We start from the raw sequence: 26,075 nt of genomic DNA, 5'->3' as shown, positions 1-26,075 counted from the left end.
TAAGTCTCTTATGATTTGTATCATACTCTCGTGAGATGGAGTGAATTAAGATGGAGTTTATGGTGGACGTTAGGGTGATAGTCATTGACAGGCCCGACCAATAGGACTTCATTCACCCTATTAGATTAAACAGGGTCCAACATTTTACAGGGCCCAATTTTTTTTTAAAACTCGGCCTTTGAGACATCCACTAGCTAAGGAGTGAGCGAAACAAGGTGGACTCTAATCCCATCATGAAATCCCGAAGCACATCATCAAATCATGAGTCAAAAAATCCGGTAACACATCGTGAGTAGAGAAATCAGGAGACGCATCATCAAATCGCGAGTACAGAAATTCGGAATCACATCATCAAATCGTGAGTGCTCATCACCAAATCGTGATAGTGGTTATCTGCAGAACTCTAATTTGGAGTGCATAAATAACAGCTAGAGAAAGTCTGTTCTCCACACCCACAAAGGCAGAGTCATCGTCTTACAGAGGTGGCATGGCTGCAGCATGAGCCACCTCGAGTTCCAGGAGGGAACAACAACACATCAGCTGTTGATCTTTCTTTTTTCAGTTGTAAATACTATGATCACCAAGATACGAACCAGGTCTCTCCCTTCCTACCTCCACCCTCGCATCCCAGCAAAACGTTAATTTGTTTCTTAGAGACCTTAGAATAAAATTTCAAATCAATCAAATATTCATGTTTTGTTTACTTTCCGTTTTCAAGATTGATATCATAGCGTTTATTTGCCCCTTATAATCAAACATGGATATTTTTTCTTTTTCTTTATACAATAAAAATTTGATTATTTTGAAAATAACAATATTCAGAAACGCTAAGATCGAGTATAATCCATTGAATGCTAACTAGGCATTCTAACTCATTCGGCCATTTCATTAAACTATGCATTTTATTGAGTGACAATAAAGATAGTTGTTTGCCTAAAATAAAAACAGATGGAGAGTTAATTGGTTGATAATTTGATAAAACAACCAATTTACCCATAATTTTTATGCAAAACTATGCAACTAAGTTTTCTTCAATTAGCTCCTCAAAGAATATGTGCCCTCAAGAAATTATTTTACTACATGACAAGTAATACGAGTTTTTATTTGATTTGCGAGTAAAGCCCTAACTGTTGATCACATATAGGTGATGAAGCTTGAAATATTGATAACCATTCTAGTTTTTGTAATGGCTGGTTGTTTCTTTGGAGAAATGGGCTATGTCAGACCAGCGTCTGCTGATGTGTTAAAAGGAATGTTTATTATAAACATAGTGGCGATGGCACCGTTGGCGATGCCATTGCACTATTTGGTGCACTTGTCATGCAGAATGATCCCCACTCCCAAAACTTGTTTGTAATATTAACGATTCTCTAAAATCTACTCTAGTTTTTCTTAACCTCAAGTTCACCCAACTTTAATAGGCATAATCTCTTTCTCCATTCGGGACATTTCCTTACTTGAAAGATACCAAATTCAGCCCGCGGCATCAATGTAAGTCTTTTAATGACATGAAAGCACTCAAAAGATTCAATTGAACTTTCTTGAAAATTTGTTACTTTTGCTTAAAAGAAAAACTCAAGTTCTTATCTAATCATGTATAATATTTTGAATTACAAGGTGCATGTAGATAGATCCTAATAGATAGTGGTGTTGTTCTCTTTGTAGCATTCTTGATCAACATCTGAATGATAGCTCTCTGGTACTGTTTGCTTGTTTGCTATGTCGAACACGTACCAACATATCAAGTCGCCATATTAGCAACGACATATTGCTGCTAATGTGCCGCTACTATTCATCGCTAATGCCTATTTGTCGCTGCCATTGCATAAAGAGTGGAGTTGGACTTCTCCTGTAACATCTTTTTTTTAGGTTTGCTTTTGGATCCTTGAGTTTTGATTTGTTGCAAGAAGGGTCCTCGATGTCAAAATCCATGACTTTTGGGTGTTGTTCGAGTACGTGGGGCGTACGCCTTGGTACACTGAGCGTACTATGTCCCGTGCCAGTACGCTACGTGTACTCCGGTACACCGGGCGTACGTGGTTCAGACCAAACCCAAATAATTAGGGTTTGTGCATTATTTAAACACCATTACGGCCCCAACAACTTTCCTTTTATCGGCCTCCATCCCAAGATCGACCCTCTTTGCAAACTATAGTTCATTTTGAGCATTTTGAGTTTTTTCGAGTGATTGTGTGCATCCATGGTTGTGAAGAAGGACCTTTAAGGGTTAGCTTTGCTCTCAAGACTTTGGATCCAACATTTCCTCTTCATTGTGCACCGTTTGGAGGTATAAAGCTTCAAACTTAGCTTATGCTTTTTTAGATCTTAGTTAAGCCTTGATTTCCTTCCTTTTTGTCCCAAAGTCTAGGGCTTGGTGAGTATGAGGTACTCGTAAGCCTTCAAGGTGTCCTTTAAACCGTTTTAAGGCATTTCAAGTCATAAAGATGCAAGCTTGGACCTTGATTTGTCCCTATCCAAGAGTTAGGGTGTAGAAAAGGGTTAAGTAAACTAGGTTTTTAGTGTTGGGCTTCTTGTAGCCATGCAAATGCATAAAGTTTGCAACTTTATGGCCTTAGGGGCCTTAGTGGGTTAAAATTAAGTTTTGGTCATAGGTTCTTAAGGAATTAAGACATTTTGCATGAGTTTGCATGAGGGGTGCGTACGCCGGACGTAACTCCCTGTATGCTGCGCGTACTGTATTCCATTTGCGATCCCCCCACTTCAGCCAAGTACGATACGCGTACCCGTTGGTATGCCGAGCATACGACCCAGTCCAACTTGGAGTGATTTTTGGGCCATAATCGTTGGGTGGACCATTAACTTACTTGTTGTTAGGCCACTTCTGATGTTGGGCCCATATTGGATCTTGGATGATCCTTAGGGTTGGGCCTATGATTTTATTGGGCGTAAAAGACTACTTGACCCTTTTTACCTTGGACATTAGGCAAGTATTGTAGGTTGTTAGTTTTGGGTTATGTCTTAATTATTAATTGGTACTCTATTGTTTAGTTAGCATGGGGATTTCTCCAGTCCAACAGCTCGAGCATTTATCTGAGTTTTTCAGCAATTGATGTGAGTTTCCTCACTAGATCCATGGGTCGAAGGCACCAAAATGACACATTGTTTGTTGTGTAGAATTTTTGATGCCTTGTGATGATTATATATAAGACCAGGATCTGGCCCCTGGCGTTTGTTTGAAAGACCAAGATCTGGCTTGGCAGTTATATGAAATACCAGGATCTGGCCCCTGACATTAGTATGCAAGACCGAGATTTGGCCCTCGACACTGAACGGAAAGACTATGATTTGGCCCATAATATTTATCTTCTTTCATGTGTGATATTTGGTACTTGGGGAACTCACTAAGCGTTATGCTTACAGTTTGTCTTTATGGTTTCAGGTACTTCCAGTTCCAAAGGGAAGGGCCCGACGTGATGGCACTACATTCTCTCCTCATGGTTTCCACATTTGAAATAATTTGTAGTCTTATGATTTAATACTATGATTGTATGGATTCCGAACAATTAATGAATGATTTGAATGATTTTTAAATGAAAATTTTTTATTACTATTTTGGGACGTTACAAGTTGGTATCAGAGCCTTGGTTTGAGGGATTGGGACACCCTTGCTGGTGTGTCGGAACTCAAACTGAGAAAATGATAATTTTTTTTAAGAAAATAAAAATTTAAACTTCTAAAAATGTTTTATCAAAATGGAGGGGGTGTGATGCTGGCGATTAGCTAAGCTCAAGTAAGTGGTTCCCAAGTTAACCGTACTTATGTGTTATGATTAGTGTGATTGATATGAGAATTGCATGCTAGATTAGGGCTAAGGATACCTTCAAGAATCATATGATAGAATTGCCTGATTTGTGTGTTGCCTCATAGCCCAATAGACCTTGATGCCATGTATTACTTGGAATTGATATCGGCTAAGTTATTTGCTAAGTGTATACTTTTAAAGTTGTATATGATTATGATTGTATAGCCCTAGAATGATGATTTAGCCTCATTTCATGTTCTATTTTTGGTTGTAGACTTAGAGTAGAATCTTCATTTGACAGTCTATGTGATGTTATTTTGTGTACAACTTGCATGTATAAGGCAACTAACGGTGTTGATTGAGTTTCTTGGTATTGCGAGTGGAGAGAGTTGAGAGTTCCTAGGAGAGTCAAGGATATGTATGCAGTGTAGCATAGGTTTTTTTTATGGTCGTAGTGTGGTAACTTAGAGAAATCAGGATTGACCTTGAGGAAGGTACATGTAGGTGTGGAGGGTAGTATTGGGTCCGTACTACTGGAAGCATAGTTCTTGTACCTGAGATAAGAGCAAACCTTACAACTCTAAGGAAGCCTTTGTGTTGGGAATTTTTTCCCTCGAGTCTTAACTGATTGTTAATTTGTTGTATTTAAGTTTGAGGATGGTGATGATTACTTGAGGAGGTTCAGGTCGGTTTCTGGTTCGGGCTCTGGTTCAGGTGCTGAACCAATTGATAAGAGGATGCGCAAGTTTATATCGACTGAGGTTACTCATGGTATTTTGGATGCTACCCTTGTTCTATTCGATACCATTAAGCAGGGGATTATGGAGTTGATGGATGAGAGGCTCAGGACTTTTTAAGCTGAGATTGCTGCGGTCAGATTGGAGCTCGAACTCCCTTATTTCGGGAGTTCAAGGCTTATGCGGCTATTGAGTTCTTTGGCGTTAAGGACCCTATTGCTAGATGTCGCTGGATCACTGACATGGAGAATACTCAGTGGACGAGCTTTTGACCTGAGGGGGGAAAGGTGGGATTCACATCCTGCCTACTGAGGGATAGAGCATGGGATTGGTGGGAGGAAGTTATCCGAGCTATAAGGACGGCATTAGTGGCAGTGATGATAGGGGAAGACTTTGTTAAGAGGTTTTAGAGGGAGTTTGCACCAGCTATCGAGGTGCAGCAATTGACGAGGGAGTTCTAGGACCTTTGCCAGACTACAGACACTGTGACGGAGATCACCGCCAAATTCAGGGAGAGGGCATTTTTGGTCCCGCATCATGCTTCAGATGGGGAGATGAGGAATACAAGATATCATGATAAATTAAGGGAGGATATTAGGGAGTTCGTGAGCTTTTCGGGGTACAAGACTCTGAATGATATGATCGAGAAGGCCCGCAAACGGGAGATTGAGTTGGAGCTCCGGATGAAGCGGAAGCCAGAGCAAGTTCAGACAACAGTGGGCCAGACTAAGAGGCCCAAGACCTCTAATGCTCACACCAGAGGCCAGTAGGGCCGGGGCCATTTTTCCAAGTGCGGAAAGCCAGACAGTGGGGCTTGCTGATTAGTAGGTTTAGGATGTTTTAGCTATGGCAAGTCAGGCCACGTAAGTAGGGATTGCCCCAAGAGGGCTTTGATTTGCTTTCACTGTAATCAGACCGACCATAAAAAGGCCGATTGTCCGTGGTTGTCCGGGGGAGCAGTGGCGACACCTGCACCATCCACTTTGCGGATTACTGATGGCCGCCAGGGCAAGGCGGAGGCTCCTATGGTGAAGAGCAGGGCTTTTCAGCTGACCACCGTTGAGGCCCGTACAACACCAAATGTGGTTACTGGTATGTGTTTTATCACTATTTTATATTTGTTTCTTTGTTTATGCTTATGCTTATTGTGATCTTGTATACGAAGCTTTTTGGTCAATGGTTTGTCTGCTTATGTTCTGTTTGATTTGGGGCTACCCAATTATTTGCATCTCTTACGCTCAATAAGAAGTTTCGAGAGGCTCCAGGGACTTTGGATCCCCCTCTAGAGGTGGAGATTGCGGATGACCGTACCATGAGTGCTTCGAGGATTTTCAGTGGGTGTGTCTCGAATATGTTCAGCGAGAGGTTCTCTATTGATTTGGTGATGATCTCCTTGAGAGGATTAAAGGTTATCATCAAAATGGATTGGTTAGGCCCCAATGGGGCCGTGATTGATTGCAAGCGGCAGTTGTTGAGAGTTCGAATCCCAAGTGGGGGAGAATTGACTATTTCTAGTGAGAGAGATTCACATGGGCCAACTCTCTGTTCAGCTGCGAGAGCCATGAGATATCAACAACAAGATTGTTCTGGGTTCCTAGCTTATGTTTCTGACATGCGGGTTGAGGGCATGATGGAGTTGAGCAGGGTACCCATTGTGCGAGATTTCCATGATGTTTTCCTCGAGGATTTACCAGGAGTGCCTCGTAAGAGTCAGGTTGAGTTTCAGATTGATTTGGTACCCAATGCGGCTCCGATAGCCAAGGTGTCGTATTGACCCGACCAAGATCGAGGCTGTGATGCGATGGGAGTTTCCGAGGAGCGCATCTGAGATTCAAAGTTTCTTAGGTTTTGCTGGGTATTATCAGAGATTTATCCAGGATTTGTCCAAGATTGTTGTGCCTTTGACCAGTTTGACAAAGAAGAATGTGACCTTTCAATGAGGGTCTGATCAACTGTTGGCTTTTGATACTCTGAGGCAAAGATTGTGTGAGGCCTCGATTCTCGCACTCCCTGAGGGTTTGGATGATTTTGTGGGTTACTGCGATGCCTTTATTTCGAGTTTGGGAGCTGTTCTTATATAAAGGGGTCATGTGATTGCTTACGCTTCGAGGCAACTGAAGCTGCATGAGGCGGACTACCCCACACATGATTTGGAATTGGGGGCCGTAGTTTTTCCCTCAAGATCTGGAGGCACTATTTGTATGGGGTTCAGTGTACTATCTACACCGACCACAAGAGTTTGAGGTATTTGATGGACCAGCCGAATCTGAATAGGCGGCAAAGGAGATGGCTGCTTGTGGTAAATGATTACAATTCCGAGATCCTGTACCACCCTAGGAAGGCCGATGTGGTGGCCGATGCTTTGAGCCGCAATACAACGAGTTCTTTTATCAGATATGTTTGCTTGAGGATGGTTGTCACCTTATCTTTGTTGGATTTGATAAAGGATGCTCATGTTGAGGGTTTGAAAAAGGAGAATTGGAAGGATGAGCGAATCAGAGGACATATTTCCTTGTTTGTTAGGGACAAACGAGGATTGTTGACTCAATTCGGTAGAGTTTGGGTCTCAGATTCAGGTGGGGTGAGGCAAACGGTTCTAGAGGAGGCACATAAGTCAAAGTTTTCTACCCATCCAGGGGCCACAAAGATGTACACAGATTTAAGGTTCAGTTATTGGTGACCATGTATGAAGAGGGAGATAGTTTGGTTTGTTGCGCAATGCTTGACTTGCTGGAAAGTCAAGGCCGAGCATCAGAGACACCACAACAAGATGCATACTTTACCCATTCCTATGTGGAAGTGGGAGGGGATCACCATGGATTTCATCACAAAATTTCCAAGGACGGCACGTGGTGTTGATGCTATCTGGGTCATCGTGGACAGATTGATCAAGAGTGCACATTTCATACCTATTGCCGAGAACATATCCGTAGACAAGTTAGCTAATATCTATGTTTGGGAGGTGGTAGTTCGACACGGGGTGCCAGTTTCGGTGGTCTTGGACCGGGATGTTTGTTTCACCTCTAGGTTTTGGAGGAAGTTCCATGAGGAGTTGGGTACTCAATTGCATTTTAGTACAACATACCACCCTCAGACCGATGGCCAAAGCAAGCAGACGATTCAGACGCTCGAGGATATACTCCGAGCTAGTGTGTTGGATTTTGGAGAAAGTTGGGACACTTACTTTCCATTGGCTGAGTTCACCCACAACAACAGTTATCATGCCAGTATCGATCGACCACCATTTGAGATGTTGTATGGAAGAAGGTGCATGACTCCAGTTTGTTGGGGGGAGGTCGGGCACTGAGTCATGGGGAGTACAAAAGTTGTACTCAAGACTACGAAGTTGATTCAGCAGGTGCCCGACAAATTGCGACTCACACAAAGCCGGTGGAAGAGTTATGCCGATACAGCGGCGTTCGAACCTTGAGTTTCAGGTAGGAGACTTGGTGCTTCTGAAGGTGTCACCTTGGAAAGGTATTATCTACTTTGGAAGTGGAGCAAGATGGGCCCCAGATTTATCGGACCTTTCAGGATTTCGGCCCGAGTGGGCAAGGTAGCATACCAGATGGATTTTTTGATGAGCTCGGTCACATCCATAAGACCTTCCATGTATCGCAGCTTTAGAAGTGTGTAACCGATGACTCCGCAGTTGTACCTCTAGATGATATTCAGGTTGATGATCGCCTAAACTATACGGAGAGGCCTGTGGTGATCTTAGACCGAAAGATGAAGGTTTTGCGTAACAAGGAAGTCTCATTTGTTGCAAGAAGGGTCCCCGATGTTAAAATCCATGACTTTTTTGGTGTTGCTCGAGTATACAGGGTGTACGCCTTGGTACGCTGAGCATACTATGTCCCGTGCCAATATAATGCACGTACTCCGGTTTGGCGGGCGTATGTGGTTCAGACCATAACCCTAATAATTAGGGTTTGTGCACTATTTAAATACCATTATGGCTCCAAGACCATTCCCTTTATCAGCCTCCATCCCAAGATCGACCCTCTTTGGAAACCCTAGTTCATTATGAGCATTTGGAGCTTTTTGGAGTGATTTTGTGTTTCATTGGTTGTGAAGAAGGACCTTCAAGGGTAAGCTTTACTCTCAAGACTTTGGATCCAACATCTCCTCTTCATTGTACACCATTTGGAGGTATAAAGCTCCAAACTTGGCTTATGTTTCTTTAGATCTTAGTTAAGCCTTGATTTTCTTCCTTTTTGTCCCAAAGTCTAGGGCTTGGTGAGTATAGGGTACTCCTAAGACTTCATGGCGTCCTTTTAGACATTTTAAGGCATTTCAGGTCATAAAGATGCAATCTTGGACCTTGATTTGTCTCCATTCAAGAGTTAGGGTGTAGAAAAGGGTTAAGTAAGCTAGGTTTTTAGTGTTGGGCTTCTTGTAGCCATGCAAAGGCATAAAGTTTGCAACTTTATGGCCTTAGGGGTCTTAGTGGGTTCAGATCTACATTTTGGTTGTAGGGTCTTAAGGAATTAAGACATTTTACATGAGTTTGCATAAGGGGTGTGTACGCTAGGCATAACTTCTGGTACGCCACAGGTACTGCATCCCAGTCGCGATCCCCCCACTTCGACTGAGTACGCTACACGTACGACCCAGTCCAGCTTGGGGTGATTTTTGGGCCTTAATCGTTGGGCTGGACCATAGACTTGTTGTTGGGCCACTTCTGATGTTGGGCCTATATTGGTCCTTGGATGATCCTTGGGGTTGGGCTTAGGATTTTATTGGGCTTAAAAGACTACTTGGATCTTTTTACCTTGGGAATTAGGCAAGTATTGCAGGTTTTTAGTTTTGGGTTATGTCTCAATTATTATTTGGGACTATATTGTTTAGTTAGCATGAGGATTTCTCCAGTCCAGTAGCCTGAATGTTTATCTGGGTTTTTCAGCAGTTGAGGTGAGTTTCCTCACTAAATCCATGGGTCAAAGGCACCAAAGCCGACCCATTGTTTGTTTTGTAGAATTTTGGATGCCTTGTGATGATTATATGGAACATTAGGATCTGACCCTTGACATTTGTATGAAAGATTAGGATGTGGCCCCTGACATTTGTATGCAAGACAGAGATTTGACCCTCGACACCGAACGAAAAGACTATGATTTGGCCCATAGCATTTATCTTCTTTCATGTGTGATATTTGGTACTTGGGTAACTCACTAAACATCATGCTTACAGTTTGTGTTTATGGTTTCAGGTATTTCCAGTTCCAAAGAGAAGAGCCCGACGTGATGGCACAACATCTTCCCTTCATGGTTTCCGCATTTGAAATAATTTGTACTATGATGATTTAATACTATGATTTGTATGGGTTCCGAACAATTAATGAATGATTTGAATGACTATTAAATGAAAAAAATATTTATTACTATTTTGGGACGTTACATCTCCAAAACATTATGTGTAGTAAAAACGGTGTTAAATTATGAGTCTTTTGTCAAAGTTGTTATAGTAATTATATAATTGACATCTTATATAATCTCATAATTTTAGAAGAAAAGAATGAGTTGAGTGTAAGATCGTTGCAACGATCCATTTTGTCACTTGCAACTGTCGAAATGGAATGTTGCAACGATCTTACACTGAACTCAACTTCGTTTCTTCTAAAAGTATGAGATTATATGTCATTTTATAATTGCTATAACAAGAACCTCGGCAAAAGACTCAAAATTTAACATTGTTTTTACTATCCATCATGTTTTGGTTACGTAATTGCGTTGCTAGCTTCTGGTTAGAGTTCAACAATGACAGGAACTTATGTTGGACAATTCATTATGTTAGTAGGTTACTTTTAGCCTTATAATATTTATGGACCTTTATATATATATAACACAACTTGTTTTCTGTTGGTAATCCTACACTAATTTGGTTACAATCTGTCGTTATATATGTGAAGAAAATTCCATCCGCTAATGATCTGTAATTTTAGTGGCAATTGCCTATGCATGTCTTTCTGTAGTGCATTTCCTTGCTAATAATCTTTAACTCTTTAAGTTTAGTGGCAATTGCCTATGCATGTCTTTCAGTTAGTGCATTTCAGTCGTCAGGAGACTCAATCTCTAAAAGTTAGTGCTTGTTTTTATAAGTATATCATAACTACTCACAGACACCTTTACGATCGACACCTTTATGAAAGCCCTTGTGAAGACACAATTACACTATATTCTTGTAAGTTGTTCATTCTAAATTTATAGGCTCCAATGTAGGAATATCTTTGTGTGTAATTATATGGAATAAATACTCCCACTCGAGGGAATGTAGGAATATCTTTGCATAATTTGAAAGAATAAATATAGTTGACATTAATATGGGATTTACAAGAAAATCAAAGATTTTTTCACGCAGTAAGCCAGTAAAAACATTTTTCTTTCCTTTTTTTTTAAACAGCAAGAAAGATTTCATTCCGAGGATATAGCGAGAAGCTAGGATTACACATTTTTATTTCCTAATAGTGCATACTTAATTTTTGTTATTCCATTTTTAAACAGTATCTAGAAAAAGAACAATCACAGGCCAATATCCTAAAAACAGTGTAGTTTGACAAAAGTAGCGCTAAAATTCATATTGATAGCTATGGTTTTAATATTTAGGTAGGAATTAGATGGTTTAGAGCGATTGAAATTCCGTTCTGAAGAGTTTATATAGTTCGTAAATTAAGATGATGTGATATTTCTTGTATGAATGAGACACATCATGCAAGCAGAATATTCGTCTCTTAAACTCAGTCTGTGTTCTTTTGCTGGCAATTTCGTTGCTAAATGTAAACTCAGAGACCATTTTGAGTCAGATATGTAACAACACGTTTTGCGACAGTCCTGATTAGTGATTACCTAAATAGCCAAGCATTCACGACAGTACACAATGACAGATTAATTTGATACCTTCCCTAATTATGTCGCTTAATAGTGAAACAAGGCTGATATAACTTACAGATGGGTTCTGCTCCTATCAGCCCCTAATGACACTAATGCTACTAACTAGAGAATACCCAAAGATTTTGACAAAGACAAAGACTATCTTATGGCTAAATAACAGAAGAATTCACAAAAGACATTTCAGTTGCACTATATGGAATATCAGCAAGATCCTCTCTGTCAGCATTACGATCAAGTTTTCTAGGTTCCAAAGTGATAACATCTTTTCGGAACATAAGGTAGAGCACGGATAGAACATAGATAGCCATGACAGGGAACACTAGCATCCCGATGAAGACGATAGCAACTTTAGGCAAAGTGCTATGAATCAGCCAATTGACAAATGTCGTGCTCAAGTAATGAATGTTGATGCCGATTATCCCAACTCCTACCACCCATGAGAAAACGATTATCTACACAATAACAAGGCATTTTGTTGTTATTCTGAATCTCAGCTAACTCATACGCATAGCATATAAAAGATTTCCAACTTACAATCGTTGAATTTTTGTGAGGACCCATTTTTGTTGTCGTGCTACTAAATTTGAGGAGTGGAATGAGGGCAAAAGGAAGTTCAAATGACAATATCATCTGCCAAAGATCGTTATGGAAACTCAATTTTAAAGAAACTTGGAAGTGCATTTGTAATGTCATACTAAAAATAAAAGATAGATCCCAACCGATGCTATGATAATCAGTCTTCCAGCTCCAGAAGATCCACCAATGATCGAAACTATTAAACTTGGCATGATGGCTATGCATCGTGTTATCAGATTCCTAAGCCATTTCCTCATCTTTAATTCCAAGAAACCCTATAGGATAGCATGATGCACATAGCGCATAATAACGCCTTGAGTATTGGAAAGGTGAAAGCTAAAAGATAGAGAAATGTCATTACAACCGTATTTTGCAATTCAAAGTAACTTTTTTATTATTCTTATTAAGAATAATACCAAAGTTGTTTGCATTGGAAAATGCGTTTGTAATGCCATTTCCTAACCTGCATTATAAATTGTCCAGCGTAAGTGCCAGTTATGGTTGAACTCTGCCCGGAAGCTAGCAGTGCCATTGCATAGAGAGTGGAGCTTGAGTTACCTAAAACATTCTGTGTAGTAAAATAATGGGTTATGAATCTGCTATTAAGGATCCTTATATAAGATTGATATGATTAATTTACATCCTATAGAACTCATACTCTAAGAAGAAATGAAGCTGAATGAACACTAAGATCATTGCAGCGATCCAAGGAGTCACTTGATATGTTCTTGCCTGAGCAAACAGTACCAGAAACAGCGACAATTGACACGTTGATTAAAAATGCGACAAAGAGAGCAAAGCCACTTTCTATCAGGAAATATCTGCATGCATCCTGGAGTACAAAAGATCATGCATCCATCAACAACATGAAATCGAGTTCTACTTAATTATGAAGGAGTTTTTTTAGATCTTTGAGGTCTACATATTTATGAGTGTCCTTATCCATGCAACGACTTACGTTGACACCATGAACTGAATTTGGTATCCTCCGGGAGAGAACAAGAGCAGAATGTAGAAAGAGATTATGCCTGTTTTAAAGAGGAAAATGCATACTAAAAAAACTAAAACAGTTTCTAGGGAAGATCATAATGAAGTTGAGTTTATGGTCAATGGGATCATACGGCATAACAAGAGCACCAAGTAGTGCAATGGTATCACCGGTAGCCCCTCGGCCACCAAGTTTAGGAATGAACATTCCCTTTAGCAAATCACCAGCTGGTGGCTTCACATAGCTCATTTCTCCAAAGAAACAACCAGCCATAACCAAAACTAAAACGGCTATCCCTTCAAGCTTCCTTACCTATATGTGTGTGTGTGTGTGCAGAAATAATGAATTTAGAGTTAAGATATGTGAACATTAATATAATGGGAACTATTCAGATTATACATAAATTGCTTCTTGAAAATTAATATAATTAATGAAAACCTGTCTTCTTCCATAAAGGCCACAGACTTTGTAATAAGAAAAGTAAACTTACACCATATCTTTGAATGCCAAGAAATAGGAGGGTGCTGAAACCAGTAAGAAGAACCCCGACCCAAAGTGGAAGTTTGAATAAGATATTTAGTGCAAAAGCGGTCCCAATCACTGTCAACGTGAAAGAGAAGAGCTATCACAATTTTAATGAAAACTTGCGTAGAGGAAATATAATTAAACCCATCATTTAAATAATCTTCATAGATAAGCTCTTAATTTATTTATAACCTTCAGGAATATCGGCTGCAATGACAGCAATCTCAGCAAGCAGCCATAGGCAATATTTCATAAATATTGGGTATTCAGCTTTGCATATCTCTGATAGATGCTTCCCTGAGCAAAAAACCTCATAATTTCTATAGATATATTTATATTCTAGTTTTACAAATAGTAAACAAATTCATAGGATGAATTCTTTGTCATACCAGTGCATACTCCTAAATTTACAGCAAGAGATTGAATCACAAGTGCAAAGATTAACCCAATCAGAATCACCCAAAGTAGCTGAAAAGATTAAACTATTCATTGATATAACTGAAGGGCGTTTCTTTATACTATATAGCTATGAACGTTCCAGGCCTGAACATTTACCTCGTATCTGTGGTCTGCTCCTGCTTGTAAATCAGTTTCAACTGCATAAAAAATATTCATAAGTTTGCGACTAGATAATGCAAAACAAGATATCAAATGATCAAAATCAGACATACAATTCCCAGGATCAAGGTAACCCAATGAAACTAGGAAACCAGGACCAACAAACGAGAGAAAAGTTCTCCATCCAGCAGCATCCTTTACAAGAATAAAAAAAAGTTCAGTTGCATTTTATGGTAAAAATAACTTTAGCCACTCGTATAGCTTTAAGCATGAGCGTAATCATCTAAATAAAGAAACACAAACTAAAGTTGGATATCTGCTTATTTTTTGTGTTGAAATTTGGAAAGAATGCAAGACGAAACCTTCTTAGCGTTAATCTCTTGAAGATTATAGTCTTTGCTATTAATAACAGGAGGTGCAATTCCACTCCGATCAATAGCTGAAATGTGGTTCACCGGTGGTTCATGCAACATCACTGACATAGATCCCTGCCTCTTTATCTGTGTTTCAGGATGGACCACTAATATTAGGGAATTAAGCCTTCGGTTGAATGCGTTATTTATACACTAATTTTGATACACAGTAGTTTTGGATTAATGCATATGCCTTTAATTTGTTAAGATACGTGGCCTAAAAGACCAATGGTCTCTCAAGGCTCATGTAGGAGGCCGAACAAGCACCTTATAAATAGGAGGCCGAATCTAGAAGATTATAAAGAATTATTTAAATGAGATAAAACTGCAAATCTGGTTGTTTTGGTTTTCATCTTTCAAAAAACCTGTGGATAAGATCTAAAAAGTTTTAAAATAAACGGTCAAAACTTAAGAATAATTTCAGTGGTTTTGATCTTTGGAAAACCTGAAAAGAGGATTTTACCATTTTAATTTTATTTTCTTGTATTATTTTATATTTTCTTTAATAATATATTAATGAAAAATAAACAAATAAAAAAATTAGGGCCACCTTCTTTCTCTCTCTCTCTCTCTCTCTCTCTCTCAAGAAAAAACCCAGATTTCTCTCACTATTATTGCTTGAATCCGGCATATTTGTTGCAAAATTTCATCCTTTCAAAACACCAACATCGATGATCCAAACCACCCTTCTGTATCGTACCCCACTTTCTCTCTCTCCCTTTTTTTTTCCTATCTTCTTCTTCTTCTGCTAATTAGCTACAATCTTCACAAAATAAAAATCAATTAGATTAAATCTCCATTACAGAATCATCAAAATCAGTACACGTTTTAACATCTCGATCCTTCATCTTCGTTCACCAGCTTCGATAATTCATCTTCTTCAAAGAAACAATTCAATCATTCATCTTCGTTTCATCATCAAACCCATTTTGAAAATCAAAATAAAAACATCAATAACACTTGGAGATATCAAACCCTAAACCATCAGTTACCCAAATGATTGCTTCTGAAAACCCTAAAGCCCTCATCTTCGATCTCAGAATTAAACCTTAAACCCTCTCAGAAAACCCTAAAGCCCCTTTACTGGACCTGACAAACTAAAAAAAGAATTACTCTAAGCTATACACGACTACCAGGTTCTTGTGGTGATCGGAGAAACGGGTTTCAGGAAGACAACTCATGCGACTTAGTAGCTAGTAAAAGCAGGGTACACCATCAAGGGTAAAATCGGGTGCACACAACCCCATCTAGTTGCCAAGTCTGTCGTCAAAAGAGTTGCAGAAGAATCCAGGTGTCGATTAGGTGAAGAAGTCGGATACGCGATATTAAGCTGACGCCGGTGGAGGTTTGGCCAGGGGCGGAAGATGGCTTGGTATCGTATGATTGAGTTACTAGTGTGTGTGTGTGTGTATATATATATATATATATATATATATATATATATATATATATATATATATATATATATATATAGCAGTGTTGTAAAAATCCCGACTAGGTCCCGATTAATCTCCGATTAATCCCTAGGCGCTACTCGACCGATTAGAGTGCGCCTAGCGATTAATCCCTACATATACAATGAGTGAGTAGTAGAACCTGACGAAATTTTAATACTTTGAAGAAGTAATATCTCAATAGAAACTATTTAAGTTATGATTAGTGTTGTATTAATCATATTAACCTATTTTGTTATGATATTAGTGGTATTCATGAATTTCTATATGATATTAGTCATATTTAATTTTTAAAAATTCAACAAATTAGCAATTAATGGTCCCCGATTAATCTCCCGATTAATCTACACCTAGCCGATTAATCCCTTAACCCCAGTCCACCAACTAGCTAACGTCGGGCATCGGATGTGTATCGACTACCAGGAGCTAAATAAGCTAACGGTGAAGAACAATTATATGCTCTCGAGGATTGACAACTTATTTGTCCAGCTCCAGGGTGCATCTTGGTTTTCCAAGATTGATCTGCGTTCAGGACATCACCAGATGAAGGTCGGAGATGAGGATTTGTAGAATATAGCTTTCCAGACTCGTCATGGTCGTTACGAGTTCATGGTGATGCCCTGCGGGCTCACCAATGCTCTAGTTGCATTCATGGATCTCATGAATCACATTTGCAGGACTATGCTGGGTCGGTATATGATTATGTCTATTGATGACATCATGGTCTACTCCAACACCCAAGAACAACATGAGGAGCATCTGAGAGAGGTGTTGGAGACTTTGAGGAGGGAAAATTTGTATGCGAAGTTCTTTAAGTGTGAATTCTGGTTATGCGAGGTGCAGTTTTTGGGACACCTTGTCAACCAGAATGGTATTCTGGTCGATCCGGCCAAGGTTGAGGCGGTGATGAGGTAGGAGGTTTCGAGGTCTCCATTTGAGATTTAGAGTTTCCTTGGATTGGCGGGTTACTATTAGAGGTTCACTCAAGATATCTCCAAGATAACAGTTCCTCTGACCCGGTTGACGAAGAAGACTGTCACTTTTTGTTGGGGGACTGAGCAACAGGCAACTTTTGAAAATCTAAGGAAAAGAATGTGCGAGGCACTAATTCTAAACTTGCCTGAGGGTGTTGAGAATTTTATGGTATACTGTTATGCGTCGATCACATGTTTGGGTGCTCTTCTGATGCAGCGAGGTCGTGCGATCGCTTACACTTCGAGGTAGCTGAAACCTCATGAGGCGAATTATGTTACACATGATCTGGAGTTGGGGGCTGTGGTTTTTGTCCTCAAAATTTGGCGGCATTACCTCTATGGGGTCCTTTGTACTATCTCTACGGATCACAAGAGTCTGAGGTATCTAATGGATCAGTTGAATCTAAACATAAGGCAAGCAACACAGATGGTTGGATGTGGTGAAGGATTATAGTTGTGAGACACTTTATCACTTGGGGAAGGCCAATGTTGTGGCCAATGCTCTTAGCCGCAAGACGGTTACTACCCGATCAAAGATGTATGTTTGAGGATGATTGTGATCATCCCACTTTTATCACGCTAGCATTGATCGTCCTCTTTTATGATGCTTGGTGAGAGGAATTACAAAGGAATTCTCATCACCCAAGTTTCAATTGGATAGAAACTTGGAATCATGCAATCTGAATTGCATGACATATGCAAATCTTGATCGTTGGAAGATTGTGACTAATTCATTGATCACATGTTTATGTGAGTCAAAGTGAAGGACTAATGGATCTAGTACATATTGATGTGGACTATTTAGATCCGCCACAAAGGATGATAAATTTATTCGTCATGATTTACTGATGCTTTTAGTAAATATGGTTGTGTTTATAAGATTAAGAAAAATTATGATATTTTTAAAAAGTTTCAAAGAGTAGCTGAATGAATATGAACAATCTATTAGGTAGTAATATAAAAGTTTCTCCAATCTGAAAGGAAATGAGAGTACTTTAGTATCATGTTTTATTATCATCTTAATGATTAAGGAACTATATCACAATTGATCCTCAAAGAACATATTAATCAATTGTTTGACTAAGTATAGGAATCGGATATTGTTGAAATAGTTCAATCAAGAGATGATTCACACTTCGGTGTCCAATTAAAATTATAAGAGTCATACTCGAGTAGCTACAAATCGTATCTTGAAGCTTGTTTCATACTAATTAGGTTTATAACACCTCATGAAATATGGATTAATAATTTTTTTTAATCTAGTACATTTAGAATTGGAAGTTATGATGTTTTGGTTAAAACTGATGGGTTTTGAGCACTACAACAATCCTATGGTGTACATGCAAATCCTAAAGCTTTGGATCTAGTTTATTTAATGAAAATGCAATAATCATCCAAAGCTCATAAACCCTAGATATAACATATAATAATCGAATTAACATATGAATTAATTAGGGTTTAGATCTTACTTTGATTGTTATGTAGCAATAAGAATCACAAATCTCCTTGATCTTGACTCTTGAATGCTTAGTCCCTCAAATGTTGCACCTCTAATGGAGTCACAAACACCATGAGCAACAAGATGACCTAGGAGAAGGAGGAGGAGCACCAAAAATGTCCAAGAACCCTTAGGGATTACTTGACCATGTTTTTGGAGCCTTAGGGGTTCCTTATATAGTTAGGCTATTAGGGTTTTCAACCACGAAATCCTAATCTGACTGCTTAGGCCCTAAGCGGCCCATGGACTCCCTCCTTAGAAGCCTTGGACGAATTCTAATGGGTTTCCCCATAGATTTCATCCTCTCGAATTCTGTGGAGTCGATTAGCCCATTTATGCAACTATCTTATAATTACACAATCAGTCCCATTTATTTAATTAATCTCTTTTAGCCACAAAATCAATTCTTATTAATTCTTGACTAATATTAATTAAACAATATGATTTCTCTTTTAATATATTATTCATATAATATATTAATAAATCATAATTAATCCTTTTTCACCTTAGTTCATCATATCTTTTGCTATGGTGAAGGCAACCCAAAAGGACCATGCTCACAATCGGGTCAAGTACATACCAAAATAGTTATGGGTTTAGACACCTAATCCAACAGTTTCCCGCTTGGATAAGTCTAATAACTATATTGCGTATGACTTCGGAACCTGATCAGCAATCGTAGCTTTCAAAAGCCAATGTCGAACTTTGATCATATCAGAAACGTGTCCTTTAGATAAAGGATTATATATTCCCCCATTCTAGATATCGTATGAATTGAGACATACTCTCTGTTTATGTGTTGTTTCCCGATTCCCGATTTATGACGACTGGCAATAAGACTACAGTTGAACACATCAACTTAGTCCAGACTTGGCCAAGCGCTTAGGGTGTCATCACTAAATCATCGAGGAACCCACATATATCACTTTTTTTCCACTTTGGGTAAAAGGAATGGATAAACTTTGACTCAATGCTCGCTTGTACCTACTCATCAAATCACACACAACAATATTTTTATAACACCAAGTTACTGGTGCGTATACATATTATCAATGTGCAACCAACTTGCAGAATACAACTCACACATCTCGGTTTCAAGCATATAAGATGTTATTGTCTCACCAATCACTCGTGATAAAATCCATGAAGTGATCCAAGTGAGCGTGGGTTTAATCCAATGCTCCAATCATATTCATAAGCACTCATGAATATTGGAACAAACCTTTGCTAGGTCTAATACACTTTAGACAATCTACAAGCCAATTCATGACAATCTTCTTTCATACCCACTTCCAAAGTATGAGCGACTGTGGAACGTTCGAATAATCTTATTATTCAGGAAGTCAAAACATGCAAAGTGAAACACAAGAATAATCGAATCCAATATGGCCCCAAACTTATGAGTATAAATAAAACTCCTTTTATTTAGTCACCATATTGATTACACATTATTCATTGTATAATGTTTCGGATAATCAACTTATTACTTGAATTATAACGGCAGTTGTCCCATGCACCAAGAAAACACACTATGTTTACCTATGGTTCATACTTACTGAAATAGATCAATTGAAAACATTTCCAATGATTCTCATTTCAAAATCCCTAACCCTTACCGTTAGTGTAAGAACACAAAATTCTTGTCACTATTAGAATATGTTTAGATTCTAACATTTTATTCAACCGTCCTTTCGTAATGTCACAGCACCAAAGCCACCAAGACTTTGCCAGTGATATTACAAAGTGCTCTATTGGAGATTGTTACAAGACAATTCCATAGATGTGAAGTCTCTCATTCAAAGTACATTCCTTTGAATATCCTTCTTGCATAAAAGTTCTTAATCTAGACATAAATTCTTGATATCCAACTCCCAATGTGGAAACATTTCCATATTTGCCATATGACAACTCATTATTAATAGAATCATATCTAATCATAATAATGTCAGTGTGGTCCATTCGTTACTATACTTCCAACTGCTCACAAACGACCAATCATTAGCGAACCTTAGATTGATGTTGACAGTTGTTTAATTATTTTAGTCAAACCGGTTCTAGTCCCTTTTCACTCTTAATGCCCTATGCATTTGGGAAATTTTAGAACGGTCGAATATTACAGTGTATGCAATCGATCTTATACCCGAAGCGTATGAGACACGATTCATAATGAAAAACGTGATACTTTACCAGTTCCTTGCTATAATATTGCCAAATATAGAATCCTTTTAAGTTGAATCTTTTCAACATAACATCCATATATGCCCTTTGACTAAATTTGATTGAAATTTCTCGATCCAAGCTTTTAGATTTCGAAACGAAGTATAATATTCTCTCCCTTAATTATAGCAAAACAACTTTTCAACCCGTGCAACTTTGCAAAGTGAAACTTTTGTTTTCTATAATTAATGTTGCTAACTTGCAACACTTAAAATAATAATCATGCTCCCACTAACATGATAATTATATCCATACCAGCATAACATTTATGCTCCCACTAGCTTTGACACATATTCAGAAAACAGTTGTACTTCTAGAAATCAATACTTATTGACTTTCAAAGTTCATATTTCTAATACGATATGCTTCGATAAGCCTTTATCTAAGCTTTTCAAACTGTGTTTAAACCATTTTAGAACTTATAGGAATAAGTCTTAAATGTTCAAACTAATTGCTAAATCTCACAATTCGAACCATGAAGAGGGATGTCGTAATCATAATCGAATTTGAGAATGAAATTATCACATTTGCTATCTCCTTAAAATCTCTCTTAGTGAAAGCGTTTCCTCACAATAATTTTCATGAAGGAGAGAAACCTTATGACACTTAGATTTTATGGCGTATGTGCTCTTATCCATGTTAATTTGTCATAACCATAATCATAAGATAATGTTTGTGACAAATCCAAACTCTTATAGGCAAAACTTGTTCATTCTTAATTTCTTGCCATCAAGGGTCCCACCATTGCTTCCAAGTTATTTAGTAGCTCACCTATATTAGTCAATGTACTTTCATTGAACAAGGAGCTTGCCCTTATGCAGTCAATTGAGAACTCGTAGAACTCATATGAATAAGTAACTTTACTGGAATGACATAGAAATAAAATTTTGTCAACACGATAGGTTACAAATTAACCTCAAGTCGTGTGACAGTGTTTAATAATAGGTTTACTCTTGATTAGTTCTTGAACCTTTTCAAGATCATTTAGACTCCCACTGACCTCTTGACATATAAGATTCTCTTGTCAAGAAACATTTCATGACAAATAAATATTCAAGAGTTAGTGCAGATTCTTATCAAGACAAACCACTACACATAATTGGTCTTAGTTGGTCTTTGTCTTATCAAGACATCACAAATTACCAATTTCAAACGTGCAAGAGTAAGAAAAACAATTTTCTACTTCACATTTGACGAGCGTGTTAAAACTTCTTAAGATGTGTCACTCAAGTCACAATCTTGGAGTATGACTCTAAGACTTGATTTTAGAACGAAGTATGATTCACCTATTGATTTAACCATTTCAACAATTTCCGATTCATCTTCTTAGCCATACCAGTGCACTAAGGTTTACCTAGAGGATCAATTGTGATATGGTTTCACAATAAATGAGACAATCATAAAACATGATATAAAAGTACTCTCCCATCTTTTCAGATTAGAGACACTTTTATCTTTCTGCCTTATTGATTCTTCTAATTCGTTCTTCCATTCAATGAAACTTTTCAGTGAGTCAGAATCATACTTAATCTTGTAAGTATAACCACATTTACTAGACATTTAGTAAATCGTGACGAATAATCTTATTGTTATTTGTGGCGGACCTGACCAGTGCACAACATTGTATTCTAGTCCTCTAGTCCTTCACTTGGCTCACATACTTGTGTGATCAAGGATTTAGTCTTAAATTCCTAAGTATCACGATTTCCATACATCACATGATTCAAATTATGTGATTCCAAGCTTTTGTCCAATTGAAACTTGGGCGATGGGAATCTTTCCTTAGTTAGAAAAATTATGACACTACCATAAATAACATAACTAAGAATCATATCCACTTAATATTGCTTATAATAGAAATACACAAACACGAATTTTCATACATGCCATTGCAACGAAATATATAAATAAGACAAAACCAAAATTTATTTTATTTATAAAAGGTTCGGAAAAACTTGTCCCTACAATGCAATTCAAATGAAAACTAGCTATTACACATTCCTAAACAATCTATCATAACTCTAAAAGTGGCAGCTCCAAAAATCTGATCATCGAATCATGCAATCGAAATGCATTTCTTCACGATCAGACTCAGCTCACTTCTTCCTTTAAGCTTCCTCTCTTTTCTTCAATCCTACAACACATTAAAATGCAATCTTATCACATCATGTATTAAGAATCTAAAATAGCAAACTTAATAGAGTTAGATAGTGGATTTTACCTGAAGCAGAGTCATACATCTTGACTCTCCCATCTCTTAAATCTCTCAGGTAGTCAGGGCAGCTTCGTAACCAATGCCCCCTATTTTGGCAGTAGAAACATATGGATTCTTCTGGAATGGTACACGGGATTATCTCAGACTCAACCTTTCTCTTGCGTGGAGAAAAATTTTTCGGACTTCCAATGTTGCCATTGCCCATAGAAGGTTGGGATATCGATTTACCAGACAAATTTGCTTGACTATTACACCAAATCATTTCTGATTTAGCAGCAATAAGCAAATATGTCAAATCAATGAGGGTCACGTCGTGGTCCATCATATAGTACTCTTTAACGAACTTACCATATGATTCGAGAAGTGAGTGAAGAACCAAGTCAACACCCAACTTTTCCGAGACATCGACGCCCAACATTCCCAGCCTATAAATATGCTACTTCATATCCAAGACATGAGCACATACCGACTTTCCATCTTCGTGTCTTCTTGCCAATAGGGCTTGAGTGACCTTGGACTTTTCAAGTCTTCGAACACGTGGGTCAGGGAGAATTATTGGAGGAGGTGGAGGAAGTGAAGAGTGATTTGCATTCCCACAATCCAATCGTGGAACACCATCTTCATGTGAAAAACTTTTTCCAACGGATTCAGGAAGACCATAGTTGTTAGACTTTGACATCTACAAAACAGGAGAAATTCAAGTTAGTTGATTTGAATCCTTAATATAACACCCAAATGAAATATCAAGGCTAGGATCCAGCACAATATCCTAGAATATAGAAGAGGGATACTGTAATCTAAATTGCAAAACATTTGAAGGTAGGTAAATAACGATTTACCAATTTCCACCATGAAAAACGAAAATTGAAAATTAAGTTTTAAATGAATTGAAACTCCGAGATCTTTTGAGATTCATTGAACTTTTCAATGGCATGTTTAAATCTCGAGCGTGCCCTTCGTTTGTGACTGGGATGCCAAGGATCACAAACAAGTTGTGGATAACCATGCAAATATACATGGTGCCCCCAATGTTACAGTCACCTAATCGATGTGTCGGTTAACCACACACGCTCCATCGATCTATGAAAAACATTGAGTCACCCTTTTCCACCTTTGCTTAGAGCCCAATTAGTGTGGCGGTTAACCACACACGCTCCACTAATGTCTTAGCAAGGGTACAAAGTGTAATTTCATGGAATAGCACCAACTCCACATTTTTCCTAGAGTAACTAAGATTTGGGAATTTTTAAAACATTTAGTTACTTCGTATTTCATTATACTTATAATGGAAGGTTGTATCCTATCCTACCCGTTCGGCTAACGACCCTCCACTGGTCAAGAGTGCGGTGAGAAAGAGTGGATACCAAATGACGGTCATTTTACAGCTTGCTTCCTTAAACACCATTTATATACCAGCTTCGTGAATGAGGTCTACTAACGGTAAGACTGACATTTTACTTATACATATATAATATTAGACTTTTATTTTTATATAGTATAAGGGTGTATTTTACACTTTTAAAATACTAAGTGGTTTAATTTAATAAAATTATACTTTTAATTTAATTAAATACAAACCATACCATTATGGATTTATTAACTCTCTTTTAATTATACATTTGATTAACTTAATAAAATCATAAGGTGTAATTTGAACTTTTCAAACAACTAGGATTTTAGAATTTAAAAAATTTCAAAATTAAATTTTTATCAAAAATTTAAATTCCAAAACTTGAGGACAAGTTTTGAAACTTTTCAAAACATTAGGGTTTAGAATTTAAACATTTCAAAATTAAACTTTTTAATCAAAAATTTAAATTCCAAAACTTGAGGGCAAGTTTTGAAGCTTTTCAAAACTATCTAGATCAAATTACAAATAACTTAATTAATCAAATAATTGGTAATTATCTAAATTTGACCTAATTCAATTTTATGGCAAGATAATCCAATCAAATAATTCAAATAAATCAAGTTTATCAAATAAGGTAGTGATTATCTAATTAATTGACAATTATCTGTTGTTTTAGCAAGGATAATTAATCAGAATTAATAAAAATCGGATTTCATCAATAAAAAAACGTTTATGGTAATTATCCCAAACAGCTCAAAATCCCAAAAAATTTGGCATCTGATACTCCTACTCGTCGAGCCAACATTGGACTCGTCGAGTTGCCAGTGAACTCGGCGAGTTCAACTATAAACTCGATGAGTTCAGGCTCCAGAAAGCAGATTTTCACGATTTTCAGCTTGAACGATTATGTAAAGCATCAAATACATCAAACAAACAACCTAGGCTCTGATACCACTGATGTGTTTTGAGCACTACAACAATCCTATGGTGTACATGCAAACCCTAAAGCTTTGGATCTAGTTTGTCTAATGAACATGCAATAATCATCCAAAGCTCATAAACCCAGATATAGCATACAATAATCGAATTAACATATGAATTAAGGTTTAGATCTTACCTTGATTGTTATGTAGCAATAACAATAAAAAATCTCCTTAATCTTGACTCTTGAAAGCTTAGTGCCTCAAATGTTGCACCTCTAATGGAGTCACAAACACCATGAGAAACAAGATGACCTAGGAGAAGGAGGAGGAGCACCAAAAACGTCCAAGAACCCTTAGGGATTACTTGACCATGTTTTTGGAGCCTTAGGGGTTCCTTATATAGTTAGGCTATTAGGGTTTTCAACCACGAAATCCTAATCTGACTGCTTAGGCCCTAAGCGGCCCATGGACTCCCTCCTTAGAAGCCTTGGACGAATTCTAATGGGTTTCCCCATAAATTTCGTCCTCTCGAATTTTATGGAGTCGATTAGCCCATTTATGCAACTATCTTATAATTACACAATCAGTCCCATTTATTTAATTAATCTCTTTTAGCCACAAAATCAATTCTTATTAATTCTTGACTAATATTAATTAAACAATATGATTTCTCTTTTAATATATTATTCATATAATATATTAATAAATCATAATTAATCCTTTTTCTCCTTAGTTTATCCTATCAGTTGCTATGGTGAAGGCAACCCAAAAGGACCATGCTCACAATCGGGTCAAGTACATACCAAAATAGTTATGGGCTTAGACACCTAATCCAACAAAAACAAAGGATGAACTAAGACCAATTCAATGAAGTGTTTTCTTGTCGAGAATCCACACTAACTTTTGAATATTTGTTTTCCTCATCAAGTAATGTTCATTAAGAAAGAAACTTATATGTCAAGAATATAGTGTGAGTCTTATTGATCTTGAAAA

At 37.8% G+C, this 26,075-nt stretch overlaps 1 protein-coding gene and 1 long non-coding RNA gene across 6 annotated transcripts; one reads left to right on the top strand and one right to left on the bottom strand.

The window, feature by feature from the left end:
- Positions 1 to 190: 190 nt before the first annotated feature.
- On the top strand, positions 191 to 3,571 carry LOC111901952 (uncharacterized). Of its 3 annotated transcripts, none has more exons than XR_006184480.1 (4): positions 191 to 1,491; positions 1,666 to 2,287; positions 3,014 to 3,072; positions 3,401 to 3,571. It is a non-coding gene; the product is annotated as an uncharacterized LOC111901952 (long non-coding RNA). The 3 variants fall into 3 exon arrangements; XR_002853642.2 differs by having other exon boundaries at positions 3,010 to 3,072; XR_002853641.2 differs by lacking the exon at positions 3,014 to 3,072.
- A 7,674-nt stretch (positions 3,572 to 11,245) lies between these two features.
- Positions 11,246 to 14,667, bottom strand: LOC111901958 (metal transporter Nramp5). 3 transcript variants are annotated; one of them, XM_042895608.2, is made up of 13 exons: positions 14,400 to 14,667; positions 14,151 to 14,232; positions 14,035 to 14,075; positions 13,869 to 13,947; positions 13,672 to 13,776; positions 13,445 to 13,554; positions 13,088 to 13,266; positions 12,889 to 12,994; positions 12,625 to 12,798; positions 12,430 to 12,534; positions 12,110 to 12,241; positions 11,925 to 12,020; positions 11,246 to 11,842 (listed from the first exon to the last, which is right to left on the bottom strand). In XM_042895608.2, exons 1-13 carry the CDS (start codon positions 14,517 to 14,519, stop codon positions 11,540 to 11,542), a joined length of 1,632 nt encoding a protein of 543 aa, XP_042751542.1. In that variant the 5' UTR covers positions 14,520 to 14,667; the 3' UTR covers positions 11,246 to 11,539. The 3 variants fall into 3 exon arrangements, with proteins under 3 accessions (XP_042751542.1, XP_023753597.1, XP_042751543.1); XM_023897829.3 differs by having other exon boundaries at positions 11,251 to 11,842; positions 12,925 to 12,994; XM_042895609.2 differs by having other exon boundaries at positions 11,663 to 11,817.
- Between the last annotated feature and the right edge of the window lie 11,408 nt (positions 14,668 to 26,075).

Source organism: Lactuca sativa, chromosome 6 (genome assembly GCF_002870075.4).
Source record: "Lactuca sativa cultivar Salinas chromosome 6, Lsat_Salinas_v11, whole genome shotgun sequence".
NCBI lineage: Eukaryota > Viridiplantae > Streptophyta > Magnoliopsida > Asterales > Asteraceae > Lactuca > Lactuca sativa.
This window is presented reverse-complemented; position numbering and strand designations above follow the sequence as displayed.